At 45.5% G+C, this 14321-nt stretch overlaps 1 protein-coding gene across 1 annotated transcript in view; it reads left to right on the top strand.

Moving 5' to 3' along the window:
- LOC135571516 (potassium/sodium hyperpolarization-activated cyclic nucleotide-gated channel 1-like) overlaps window positions 1-14044 on the top strand; it is a 29936-nt gene extending 15892 nt beyond the window's left edge. Inside the window, exons 2-4 of the mRNA XM_065018114.1 lie at window positions 7162-7585; window positions 8789-9289; window positions 14030-14044. Coding sequence (XP_064874186.1) covers window positions 7162-7585; window positions 8789-9289; window positions 14030-14044 — 940 coding nt within the window. The remainder of the gene's footprint in view (window positions 1-7161; window positions 7586-8788; window positions 9290-14029) is intronic.
- Window positions 14045-14321: the final 277 nt, after the last annotated feature.

Raw genomic sequence — 14321 nt, 5'->3', positions numbered from 1 at the left:
TGGCTGACTTTTTACATGCTCCTAACCAGCTGTGCAATTTTTAAAATGTTTTTTAGGCATTGTTTGTAACTTATGTTTTAACTTATTTTATACATCATGTTTCTGCTACCGAAAATAACTTCTGGCGATCAGAGCAGCGATTATTCACCACAAACTGGATGCTTTTTCCTTTAACAAGTCCGATGAGAAGGATATACTGCTTTCCCGGAAACAGGCCAAAATCCCCATCATTTGCGTGAAGAAAAGACAGAGGAAAAGACAGCGCAGATTGGACTGCCTTCAGAGAATCCGTAGGTGAGCGAGTAAACTCCCACTGCCATCCGTTATACTTGCTAACATGCAATCATTGGAATTAAAATTGATGACCTACGATTACGATTATTCTACCAACGGGACATTAAAATCTGTAATATCTTATGTTTCACCGATAATATAGAGCTGGTTGATTTTCCATGCACCTGCAGAACAGAGGAGCTACGTCTGGTAAGACGAGGGGTGAGGGTGTGTCTCTTTTTGTCAATAACAGCTGGTGCGCAATGTCTAATATTAAAGAAGTATCGAGGTATTGCTCGCCTGAAGTAGAGTACCTTATGATAAGCTGTAGACCACACTATCTACCAAGACGGTTCTCATATATATTCTCATATATATTATTTGTAGTGTCTATTTACCACCACAGACAGATGCTGGCACTAAGACTGCACTCAACCAACTCTATAAGGTCAAAAGAAAACAAGAAAATTCTCATCCAGAAGTGGCACTCCTAGTGGCCAGGGACTTTAACGCAGGCAAACTTAAATCAGTTTGACCAACTTTTTACCAGCTTGTCACATGTGTAACCAGAGGAAAAAAATCTCTAGACCACCTTTACTCCACACACAGAGGCGCATACAAAGCTCTCCCCCGCCCTGCATTTGGCAAATCTGACCATAATTCTATCCTCCTGATTCCTCCTTAAAAGCAAAAACTGAAGCAGAAAGTAGCAGTGACTCACTCAATACAGAAGTGGTCATATGACTTGGATGCTACGCTACAAGTCTGTTTCACTAGCACAGACTGGAATATGTTCCGGTATTCATCCAATGGCATTGAGGAGTACACCACCTCAGTCATCGGCTTCATCAATAAGTCCATCGACGACGTCGTCTCCACAGTGACCGTACGTACATATCCCAACAAGAAGTCATGGATTACAGGCAACATCCACATCGAGCTAAAGGCTAGAGCTGCTGCTTTCAAGAAGCGGGACTCTAATCCGGACGCTTATAAAATATCCCGCTATGCCCTCAGACGAACCATCAAACAAGCAAAGCGTTAATACAGGATTAAAATTGGCTCTGATGCTCGTTAAATGGGGCAGGGCTTGAAAACTATTACGGACTACAATGGGATACTCAGATGCGAGCTGCCCAGTGACGCAAGCCTACCAGACGAGCTAAATGCCTTTTATGCTCGCTTCGAGGCAAGCAACACTGAAGCATGCACGAGAGCACCCGAATCTCTGGATGACTGTGTGATAACGCTCTCGGTAGCCAATGTGAGCAAGACCTTTAAACAGGTAAACATTCACAAAGCCGCGGGTCCAGACAGATTACCAGGACGTGTACTCCAAGCATGCACGGACCAACTGGCAAGTGTCTTCACTGACATTTTCAACCTCTACCTGACCGAGTCTGTAATACCTACATGTTTCAAGCAGACCACCGTAGTCCTTGTGCACAAGGAAGAGAAGGTAACCTGCCTAAACGAGTGCTTTGAAAGGCTGGTCATGGCTCACATCAACAGCATCCATTCCCAAGTTCTCTCACGTCACCCCGCTCCTCCGCTCTCTCCACTGGCTTCCAGTTGAAGCTCGCATCCGCTACAAGACCATGGTGCTTGCCTACGGAGCTGTGAGGGGAACGGCACCTCAGTACCTCCAGGCTCTGATCAGGCCCTACACCCAAACAAGGGCACTGCGTTCATCCACCTCTGGCCTGCTCGCCTCCCTACCACTGAGGAAGTACAGTTCCCGCGCAGCCCAGTCAAAACTGTTCGCTGCTCTGGCCCCCCAATGGTGGAACAAACTCCCTCACGACGCCAGGACAGCGGAGTCAATCACCACCTTCCGGAGACACCTGAAACCCCACCTCTTTCAGGAATACCTAGGATAGGATAAAGTAATCCTTCTCACCCCCCCTTGAAAGATTTAGATGCACTATTGTAAAGTGGCTGTTCCACTGGATGTCTTAAGGTGAACGCACCAATTTGTAAGTCGCTCTGGATAAGAGCGTCTGCTAAATGACTTAAATGTAAATGTAATCCTACCGGATACCCTAGACCCACTCCATTTCGCATACCATCCCAACAGATCCACAGATGATGCAATCTCAATCGCACTCCACACTGCCCTTTCCCATTTGGACAAAAAGAACATCTACAGTTGAAGTCGGAAGTTTACATACACCTTAGCGAAATAAATTTTAACTCAGTTTTCTACAATTCCTGACATTTAATCAGACTGCCTTAGGTCAGTTAGGATCAATACTTTGTTTTAAGAATGTGAAATGTCAGAATAATAGTAGAGAGAATAATTCATTTCAGCTTTTATTTCTTTCATCACATTCCCAGTGGGTCAGAAGTTTACATACACTCAATTAGTATTTGGTAGCATTGCCTTTAAATTGTTTAACTTGGGTCAAACGTTTCGGGTAGCCTTCCACAAGCTTCCCGCAATAAGTTTGGTGAATATTGGCCCATTCTTCCTGACAGAGATGGTATAACTGAGTCAGGTTTGTAGGCCACCTTGCTCACACACGTTTTTTCAGTTCTGCCCACAGATTTTCTATAGGATTGGGGTCAGGGCTTTGTGATGGACAGCCAATACCTTGACTTTGTTGTCCTTAAGCCATTTTCCACAACTTTGGAAGTGTGCTTGTGGTCAATGTCCATTTGGAAGACCCATTTGAGACCAAGCTTTAACTTCCTGACTGATGTCTTGAGAAGTTGCTTCAATATATCCACATAATTTCCCTGCCTCATGAAGCCATCTATTTTGTGAAGTACACCAGTCCCTCCTGCAGCAAAGCCCCCCCTCCCACAACATGATGCTTCCACCCCCGTGCTTCACGGTTGGGATGGTGTTCTTCGGCTTGCAAGCCACACCATTTTTCTTCCAAACATAACGATGGTCATTATGGCCAAACAGTTATATTTTTGTTTCATCAGACCAGAGGACATTTCTCCAAAAAGTCGTATCTTTGTCCCCATGTGCAGTTGCAAACCATAGTCTGGCGGTTTTTGTGGCGGTTTTGTAGCAGTGGCTTCTTCCTTGCTGAGCGGCCTTTCAGGTTATGTCGATATAGGACTCGTTTTACTGTGGATATACACTGCTCAAAAAAATAAAGGGAACACTAAAATAACACATCCTAGATCTGAATGAATGAAATATTCTTATTAAATACTTTTTTTTACATAGTTGAATGTGCTGACAACAAAATCACACAAAAATTATCAATGGAAATCAAATTTATCAACTCATGGAGGTCTGGATTAGAAAGTCACACTCAAAATTAAAGTGGAAAAGCACACTACAGGCTGATCCAAGTTTGATGTAATGTCCTTAAAACAAGTCAAAATAAGGCTCAGTAGTGTGTGTGGCCTCCACGTGCCTGTATGACCTCCCTACAATGCCTGGGCATCCTGGGGGATCTCCTCCCAGACCTGGACTAAAGCATCCGCCAACTCCTGGACAGTCTGTGGTGCAACATGGCGTTGGTGGATGGAGCGAGACATAATGTCCCAGATGTGCTCAATTGGATTCAGGTCTGGGGAACGGGCGGGCCAGTCCATAGCATCAATGCTTTCCTCTTGCAGGAACTGCTGACACACTCCAGCCACATGAAGTCTAGAATTGTCTTGCATTAGGAGGAACCCAGGGCCAACCGCACCAGCATATGGTCTCACAAGGGGTCTGAGGATCTCATCTCCGTACCTAATGGCAGCCAGGCTACCTCTGGCGAGGACATGGAGGGCTCTGCGGCCCCCCAATGCCACCCCACACCATGACTGACCCACCGCCAAACCGGTCATGCTGGAGGATGTTGCAGGGAGCAGAACGTTCTCCACGGCGTCTCCAGACTGTCACGTCTGTAACATGTGCTCAGTGTGAACCTGCTTACATCTGTGAAGAGCACAGGGCGCCAGTGGCGGATTTGCCAATCTTGGTGTTCTCTGGCAAATGCCAAACATCCGACCCCCACCTGTGGAAGTCGGGCCCTCATACCACCCTCATGGAGTCTGTTTCTGACCGTTTGCACATGTGTGGCCTGCTGGAGGTCATTTTGCAGGGCTCTGGCAGTGCTCCTCCTGCTCCTCCTTGCACAAAGGTGGAGGTAGCGGTCCTGCTGCTGGGTTGTTGCCCTCCTACGGCCTCCTCCACGTCTCCTGATGTACTGGCCTGTCTCCTAGTAGCGCCTCCATGCTCTGGACACTACGCTGACACACACAGCAAACCTTCTTGCCACAGCTCGCATTGATGTTCCAGCCTGGATGAGCTGCACTACCTGAGCCACTTGTGTGGGTTGTAGACTCCACTCTTTCTCATGCTACCACTAGAGTGAAAGCACCGCCAGCATTCAAAAGTGACCAAAACATCAGCCAGGAAGCATAGGAACTGAGAAGTTGTCATGTATTGTCATGTTATGTCTTGTTCCTGTTCTTTCTCTTCACTTCGTTTCCCCATGCTGGTCGTATTAGGTTACCTTCTCTTCCTTTCCTTCCCCCAGCTGTTCCTGATCTTCTCTAACTACCTCGTTCACCCTTTTCCCACCTGTTCCCTTTTTTCCCTCTGATTAGTTCTCTATTTCTCTCTCTGTTCCTGCTTCTGTCTTTGTCAGATTCTCGTTTTGAGTTTCTCATGCCAGAACCAAACTATCGTCACGTTTGCTTCACCCTTGTCTCGTCCTGTCGGAATCTGCCTGTTCATCTGATGCTACGTGCGATCAGGTACCTCTGTCATCTACAACCCGCGCCTACCCAGAGAGACCAGCAGTCTGTCGCCGCTAACCCTGCTATTCTCCTCTACTGCTAAGAAGGGGACTTTTCTGACTCTGTTTTTGTTAAACCGCTTTTGGGTCCTCACTCACCTGCATAACAGAAGTGGTCTGGTCACCACCTGCAGAACCACTCCTTTATTGGGGGTGTCTTGCTAATTGCCTATAATTTCCACCTGTTGTCTATTCCATTTGCACAACAGCATGTGACATTTATTGTCAATCAGTGTTGCTTCCTAAGTGGACAGTTTGATTTCACAGAAGTGTGATTGACTTGGAGTTACATTGTGTTGTTTAAGTGTTCCCTTTATTTTTTTGAGAAGTGTAGATACTTTTGTACCTATTTCCTCCAGCATCTTCACAAGGTCCTTTGCTCTTTTCACCCCAAAGTATGTTAATCTCTAGGCGACAGAAAGCGTCTCCTTCCTGAGTGGTACGATGGCTGCGTGGTCCTATGGTGTTTATACTTGCGTACTATGGTTTGTGCAGATGAACGTGGTACCATCAGGCATTTGGAAATTGCTCCCAAGGATGAATCAGACTTGTGGAGGTCTACAATTTTTTTTCTAAGGTCAATGATTTCTTTCGATTTTCCCATTATGTCAAGCAAAGAGGCACTGAGTTTGAAGGTAGGCCTTGAAATACATCCACAGGTACACCCTATAAGAAGCTTCTAAAGCCATTACATAATTTTCTGGAATTTTCCAAGCTGTTTAAAGGCACAGTCAACTTAGCGTATGTAAACTTCTGACCCACTGGAATTGTGATACAGTGAATTATAAGTGAAATAATCTCTCTGTAAACAATTGTTGGAAAAATCACTTGTGTCATGCACAAAGTAGATGTCCGAACCGACTTGCCAAAAATACAGTTTGTTAAACAAGAAAATTGTGGAGTGGTTGAAAAGTGAGTTTTAATGACTCCAATCTTAGTGTATATAAATGTTATGTGTCTATTCCCAGTACATCACTGTGGCCAAGCTTCCTGCCATCTGTGACCTATATTTACATTTACATTTAAGTCATTTAGCAGACGCTCTTATCCAGAGCGACTTACAAATTGGTGCGTTCACCTTAAGACATCCAGTGGAACAGCCACTTTACAATAGTGCATCTAAATCTTTTAAGGGGGGTGAGAAGGATTACTTTATCCTATCCTAGGTATTCCTGAAAGAGGTGGGGTTTCAGGTGTCTCCGGAAGGTGGTGATTGACTCCGCTGTCCTGGCGTCGTGAGGGAGTTTGTTCCACCATTGGGGGGCCAGAGCAGCGAACAGTTTTGACTGGGCTGCGCGGGAACTGTACTTCCTCAGTGGTGGGGAGGCGAGCAGGCCAGAGGTGGATGAACGCAGTGCCCTTGTTTGGGTGTAGGGCCTGATCAGAGCCTGGAGGTACTGAGGTGCCGTTCCCCTCACAGCTCACACCTATATCATAGGAGGGGTCAAAGGAAAGCCCATAAAATTGTTAGAGACTTTAGTCACCCAAGTCATAAACAGTTTTGTTCTGCTACCGTACGGCAAGCGGTACCGGGGCGCCAAGTCTTAGACCAAAAGGCTCCTTAACAGCTTCTTCCCCCAAGCCATAAGACTGCTGAACAATTAATTAAATGGCCACCAGACTATTTACATTGACCCCCCCCTCCCTTCATTTGTTTTGTACACTGCTGCTACTCACTGTTTATTGTCTATGCATAGTCACTTCACCCTTACCTACATGTACAAATTACCTCAACTTACCTCTACCCCCGCACAAAACTTTTTACTTCAGTTTATTTGGTAAATATTTTCTTAACTCTTCAAGAACTGCACTGGTTAAGGGTTGGTTAAGGGCTTGTAAGTCAGCATTTCACGGTAAGGTCTACATGCATGGCGCATGTGACAAATAAAGTTTTGATTTGATTTGGTTAATGTTCTGACATGCTGTCTGTTTGTTCTAGGTTTAATTCTTTGTATGTGTACCGTTCATATGTAAAGCCGTATTTTGACACGTTATGTGTCTTTTCTAGATTCTGAAACCATCGTTTTTTTTTTTACACATTCTCTGTTTGTTGTAGGTTCTATTGATACAATCCCCTCTATGTGTACTGTACTTAAAGCCATATTATTTGATGACCCATGTCTGTCTGTTTTAGGTTCTACTGGGACTTGGTAATGCTGGTCATGATGATGGGGAACCTGATCATCATTCCTGTAGGAATAACCTTCTTCTCGGAGCAGACCACCACCACCTGGCTAATATTCAACGTAGCATCAGACACAATCTTCCTCGTGGATCTGGTCATGAACTTTCGCACTGGAATCGTCAACGAGGAGGGCTCCGAGATCATCCTGGACCCCAAGGTCATCAAAATGAACTACCTGAAGAGCTGGTTTGTGGTCGACTTCCTCTCGTCCATACCAGTGGATTATATATTTCTAATAGTGGAAAAGGGGTTTGACTCAGAAGTGTACAAGACGGCGAGGGCGCTGAGGATCGTTAGGTTTACTAAGATTCTGTCTCTTCTGAGGCTGCTGAGACTTTCCAGACTCATCAGATACATACATCAGTGGGAAGAGGTAAGATATATGTGGTGATAGAGTGTGTGTGTGTGTGTGTGTGTGTGTGTGTGTGTGTGTGTGTGTGTGTGTGTGTGTGTGTGTGTGTGTGTGTGTGTGTGTGTGTGTGTGTGTGTGTGTGTGTGTGTGTGTGTGTGTGTATGAGGCTGAATGCCACAGCTCTGACTTCTGACATTTAGGTGAATGTGAGGATGAATGCAAGTCATTCTTGGACATCGGAGTTTAGATATGGGGTAATGAAGTTTAAACAGAGGGAAGTAAAGAGAGAGAAAGAGAAGAGAGATAGAGGGGTACAGAGAGAGAGAGGGAGAGGAAAAGAAAGAGAGATAACCCTCCTATGGTGTCATTTCACTCCTCTGTGAGTCACTCATTCCATTTACCCAGCTAGCATTGCTCTCCCTTTTATACCTTTATTTCACTGATTGATCGATTGATCAACATGAATGTGCAAAATGTTCAAAATATGTTAACTTGCCGGATATCAGATCTGATTTGATGCTCCAATAGTGAAGTTTGAAAAAGCCGGAGATTCTATGGGAATAGGCTTTGTTATGCTTCATGTACAGACATTATTGCATTTCCAACCTCTCTTGCCCCATAGGCAAGTATCAATGATTCCTGTGCTTACTACACAAATAGCCCAACTAGTGTCATTACATTGGATTACAAATGTAGCCTAATGTTGCGTTTAATTACATTTGCCGTTGCATTGGATCCTATATTTAATGTTGTATTAGATGGAGATAAGATTTAATCAGACTACATGATTGAATATTTTGTCTGTCAAGCCAAAGCTGAGCTTGACAGAACAATCTAATATTACTTGATTCTGCATGCTGCATTGATGATTTCATGTATAGAGTCTAATGCTCCTGTAGCTCCTGCTGCTCTGCATTTCCCTATGTGTCACTCAGTTTTCCTCTGCAGTCGACATTTGCATTTTGGTAAATTAATAGATGCTCTTATCAGGAGCAGCTTAAAGAATTGAGTGCATACATTTTCATATTTCTTTCATACAGGTCCCCCGTGGGAATCTATCCTACAACCCTGGTGTTGCAAGGGCCATGCTCTACCAACTGAGCCACACGGGACCCCTCTTCCTGTTTTCCTTGAAGCTGTTTACTCCACAATGACAGAACTATTTCCCTTCCCTTCACAATGAAGAGTTGAAAACTCATAACACGATCATTTTGTTACAATAAGGTACAGCTGTTCTCATGCCCCCACTGCTCTCATGTCCCCACTGCTCTCATGCCCCCACTGCTCTCATGCCCCCACTGCTCTCATGTCCCCACTGCTCTCATGCCCCCACTGCTCTCATGCCCCCACTGCTCTCATGTCCCCACTGCTCTCATGCCCCCACTGCTCTCATGCCCCCACTGCTCTCATGCCCCCACTGCTCTCATGTCCCCACTGCTCTCATGCCCCCACTGCTCTCATGTCCCCACTGCTCTCATGCCCCCACTGCTCTCATGCCCCCACTGCTCTCATGTCCCCACTGCTCTCATGCCCCCACTGCTCTCATGCCCCCACTGCTCTCATGCCCCCACTGCTCTCATGCCCCCACTGCTCTCATGCCCCCACTGCTCTCATGTCCCCACTGCTCTCATGCCCCCACTGCTCTCATGTCCCCACTGCTCTCATGCCCCCACTGCTCTCATGCCCCCACTGCTCTCATGCCCCCACTGCTCTCATGCCCCCACTGTACAACTTTCCCCTGTAACCAGTTCCCAGCATAACGCTGTAATATTGCTGTACAGCAGAGATACTGTAATATATTGTTAAATTACTATTTTCCTTACTGTAAAACATATTACAGCATCTCCACTGTAAATTTACAGGGATTAAGTCATGTTTTACAGTAAGCAAAATAGTACTGTGAAATACACTATATATAATCAAAAGTATGCTATTTCAACCCCACCCGTTGCTGACAGGTGTATAAAATCGAGCACACAGCCATGCAATCTACATCCGAAAACATTGACAGTAGAATGGCCCGTACTTAAGAGCTAAGTGACTTTCAATATGGCACCGTCAAATGATGCCACCTTTCCAACAAGTCACTTTTCTGCCCTGCTAGATCTGCCCTGGTCAACTGTAAGTGCTTTTATTGTGAAGTGGAGCAACAGCGGCTCAGCCGCGAAGTGGTAGGCCACACATGATCACAGAACATGACCGCGTAGCGTGTAAAAACTGTCTGCCCTTGGTTGCAACACTCACTCCGAGTTCCAAACTGCCTCTGGAAGCAACGTCAGCACAAGAACTGTTCGTCGGGTGCTTCATGAAATGGTTTTCCATGGCCAAGGTGAAACACTCAAGTCTAAAATCACCATGCACAATGCCAAGCGTCGGCTGGAGTGGTGCAAAGCTTGCCGCCATTGGACTCTGGAGCAGCGGTAACACGTTCGTTCTCTGGAGTGATAAATTACGCTTCAGCATCTGGATTTGGCGGATCCCATGAAAATGCTACCTGCCCGAATGCACTGTGCCAACTGTAAGGTTTGGTGGAGGAGGATTAATGGTCTGGGGCTGTTTTTTATGGTTTGGGCTAGACCTCTTAGTTCCAGTGAAGGGAAATGTTAACGCTAAAGCATACAATGAAATTCTAGACGATTTTGTGTTTCCAACTTTTTGACAACAGTTTGGGGAAGGGCCTTTCCTGTTTTAACATGATAATGTCCCCGTGCACAAAGCAAGGTCCATACAGAAATGGTTTGACGAAAACGATGTGTAAGAACTTGACTGGCGTGCACAGAGCTCTGACCTCAACCCCATCAAACACCTTTGGGATGAATTGGAACACTGACTGCAAGCCAGGACTAATTGCCCAACATCAGTGCCAAACCTCACTAATGCTCTTGTGGATGATTGGAAGCAAGTCCCCACAGCAATGTTCCAACATCTAGTGGAAATCCTTCCCCGAATAGTGGAGGCTGTTACAGCAGCAAATGGGGAACTAACTCGATAGTAATGCCTGTGATCTTAGAATGAGATGTTCAATGAGCAGGTGTCCACATACTTTTTGTCATGTAGTGTATATTAAAGCATCTCTGTAATGCAACATTATAGTATTATAGTATTAAGACGGCAACTCTGGTGCCAGGATAATGCTGTATATGTACAGTGAAGTTCTCCATGAAATATAAATGTAATAAAAACAATACTTTTGTACATAAAATAAACATTGCAATGTTGGTAACAACATTAACAACAGAATTGACAATAGAAGTAACAACAGTTAACACATACTGTATGTAACCACATAAGAGCATCATTACAACATTTACTGAAACCACATCATTTGACCATGGCAAAATGACTGGCAATAATGGCAGAATATAAACAGTGTAGTTATTCACTCCGCAAGACAATAAAACAAGCTACACATCAGTATAGAGATAAAGTGGTTTGCAGACGACACAACAGTAGTAGGCTTGATTACCAACGATAACGAGACAGCCTACAGGGAGGAGGTGAGGGCTCTGGGATTGTGGTGCCTGGAAAACAACCTCTCACTCAACGTCAACAAAACAAAGGAGATGATCGTGGACTTCAGGAAACAGCAGAGGGAGCATGCCCCCATCCACATCGACGGGACCGAAGTGGAGAAGGTGGAAAGCTTCAAGTTCCATGGTGTATACATCACTGACAAACTGAAATGGACCACCCACACAGACAGTGTGGTTAAGAAGGCGCAACAAAGCCTCTTCAACCTCAGGAGGCTAAAGAAATTTGGCTTGTACATTTACATTTACATTTAAGTCATTTAGCAGACGCTCTTATCCAGAGCGACTTACAAATTGGTGCGTTCACCTTAAGACATCCAGTGGAACAGCCACTTTACAATAGTGCATCTAAATATTTTAAGGGGAGGGGGGGGGGGTGAGAAGGATTACTTTATCCTATCCTAGGTATTCCTGAAAGAGGTGGGGTTTCAGGTGTCTCCGGAAGGTGGTGATTGACTCCGCTGTCCTGGCGTCGTGAGGGAGTTTGTTCCACCATTGGGGGGCCAGAGCAGCGAACAGTTTTGACTGGGCTGCGCGGGAACTGTACTTCCTCAGTGGTAGGGAGGCGAGCAGGCCAGAGGTGGATGAACGCAGTGCCCTTGTTTGGGTGTAGGGCCTGGATCAGAGCCTGGAGGTACTGAGGTGCCGTTCCCCTCACAGCTCCGTAGGCAAGCACCATGGTCTTGTAGCGGATGCGAGCTTCAACTGGAAGCCAGTGGAGAGAGCGGAGGAGCGGGGTGACGTGGAGAGAACTTGGGAAGGTTGAACACCAGACGGGCTGCGGCGTTCTGGATGAGTTGTAGGGGTTTAATGGCACAGGCAGGGAGCCCAGCCAACAGCGAGTTGCAGTAATCCAGACGGGAGATGACAAGTGCCTGGATTAGGACCTGCGCTGCTTCCTGTGTGAGGCAGGGTCGTACTCTGCGGATGTTGTAGAGCATGAACCTACAAGAACGGGCCACCGCCTTGATGTTAGTTGAGAACGACAGGGTGTTGTCCAGGATCACGCCAAGGTTCTTAGCGCTCTGGGAGGAGGACACAATGGAGTTGTCAACCGTGATGGCGAGATCATGGAACGGGCAGTCCTTCCCCGGGAGGAAGAGCAGCTCCGTCTTGCCGAGGTACAGCTTGAGGTGGTGATCCGTCATCCACACTGATATGTCTGCCAGACATGCAGAGATGCGATTCGCCACCTGGTCATCAGAAGGGGGAAAGGAGAAGATTAATTGTGTGTCGTCTGCATAGCAATGATAGGAGAGACCATGTGAGGTTATGACAGAGCCAAGTGACTTGGTGTATAGCGAGAATAGGAGAGGGCCTAGAACAGAGCCCTGGGGGACGCCAGTGGTGAGAGCGCGTGGTGAGGAGACAGATTCTCGCCACGCCACCTGGTAGGAGCTGGCAGCAGTGAACACTCACAGATTTTTACAGATGCACAATTGAAAGCATCCTCTCTGGCTGTATCACCACCTGGTACGGCAACTGCACCGGCCGCAACCGCAAGGCTCTCTAGAGGGTGGTGTGGTTTGCCCAACGCATTACCGGGGGCAAACTAACTGCCCCCCAGGACACCTACAGCACACGATGTCACAGGAAGGCCAAAAAGATCATCAAGGACATCAACCACCTGAGCCACTGCGTGTTCACACCACTATCATTCAGAAGGCGAGGTCAGTACAGGTGCATCAAAACTGGGACCGAGAGACTAAAAAACAGCTTCTATCGCAAGGCAAACAGACTGTTAAACAGCCATCACTGGCACATTAGAGGCTGCTGCCCATAGTCATAGACGAGGAATAACTGGCCACTTTAAGGAATAGAACACTAGTCACAAATAATGTTTACATATCTGGCATTACTCATCTCATATGTACTGTACAGTATATAATGTTTTCTATACTATTCTAAGGTATCTTAGTCACTTAATGTTAACATATCTGGCATTACTCATCTCATGTGTATATACTGTTTTCTATACTATTCTACTGTATCTTAGTCCATTCCGCTCTGACATTGCTCATCCATATGTATATAACCTTAATTCATTCCTACTTAGATTTGTGTGTATTGGGTATGCATTGTGTAATTTGTCAGATATTACTTGTTAGATATTACTGCACTGTTGGAGCTAGAATCACCAGCATTTCGCTACACCCGCAATAACATCTGCTAATAATGTGTATTTGATGACATTTTATTTAAAAATGATATTGTGTGCCTGTGTGTGTGGGGTGTGGGGGAGAGAGACACAAAGAGATAGAGGGAGTTAAAATTGGGATTGGGTACAATACTAGATCTATGATCAGGGGCAACTCTATTTGGGGTAACTCTATTAAGAGGCAGTGAAACACACAACAGCACAGTTTGGGCAGGAGAGAGAAGTCAGCGCAGCATCAGGTTTCCTCCGTAACAATCTTCCTCAGTTCTGATTTGTCAGCTCTTCAGACCCATAGGACAAGCATGGAAAAATAAAGAATAGAATGAGAGAGAGTGCACCAGGGCTTACTCGGTTGCTAAAAAATCGAGCTGGTGTGTGTGTGCGTGTGTGTATGTGTATGTGTGTGTGTGTGTGCGTGTGAATGTGTGTATGTGTGTGTGTGTGTGTGTGTGTGTGTGCTCATTTACCACACTTGACGTCTTAATTCAAACTCAGTGGGCTCTTGGAAGAATGTGGCAATGTAGAGGGCCACCTTGTCATTCACATTGTCCAATCTACAGGGCTCATAATATTGCTATAGCCTCCACAATAACACAGATTATTTTACCAGGCTCACAACATTTTATTTTCTTTCTGTGCCACCAAACGTTTGCATACTACTAGTAAAGTAAACACGTTTAGTTAATACTGTAATGTTTTGGAACAATGTTTATATTAAACAAATGGTTAGTGGGGAGAGTCTATGTGGACACTCTTGGTCTGATGTATGTCTCTCAGCTGAGAGCCGTGTGAACCAAATAGTGATGGGAAGCTCGGCTCTTTTTACTGACTCTGATCTTTTCATCTTGTTCAGTCAAAAGAACACATCTTTCGACTCATTTCATTCATTCGAGTCAGTAATGCCCAGAGCATGTACCTGCAAACGATGAACTGAAAACTGGAACGAGTCATTATTCAACAATCCTCTCGTTTACATGTTGTTAACAATAGGGGCCTTATTGGAGCTAAGACTTGTAAATTTATACTTTAAACAATGTACATTTGTTGATTGCTAGGCATACAAATACAA

The sequence above is a fragment of the Oncorhynchus nerka genome, linkage group LG4 (genome assembly GCF_034236695.1).
Source record: "Oncorhynchus nerka isolate Pitt River linkage group LG4, Oner_Uvic_2.0, whole genome shotgun sequence".
Classification (NCBI taxonomy): domain Eukaryota; kingdom Metazoa; phylum Chordata; class Actinopteri; order Salmoniformes; family Salmonidae; genus Oncorhynchus; species Oncorhynchus nerka.
Note: the sequence above shows the minus strand (reverse complement) of the source record. Positions and strands in the feature narration are given on the sequence as shown.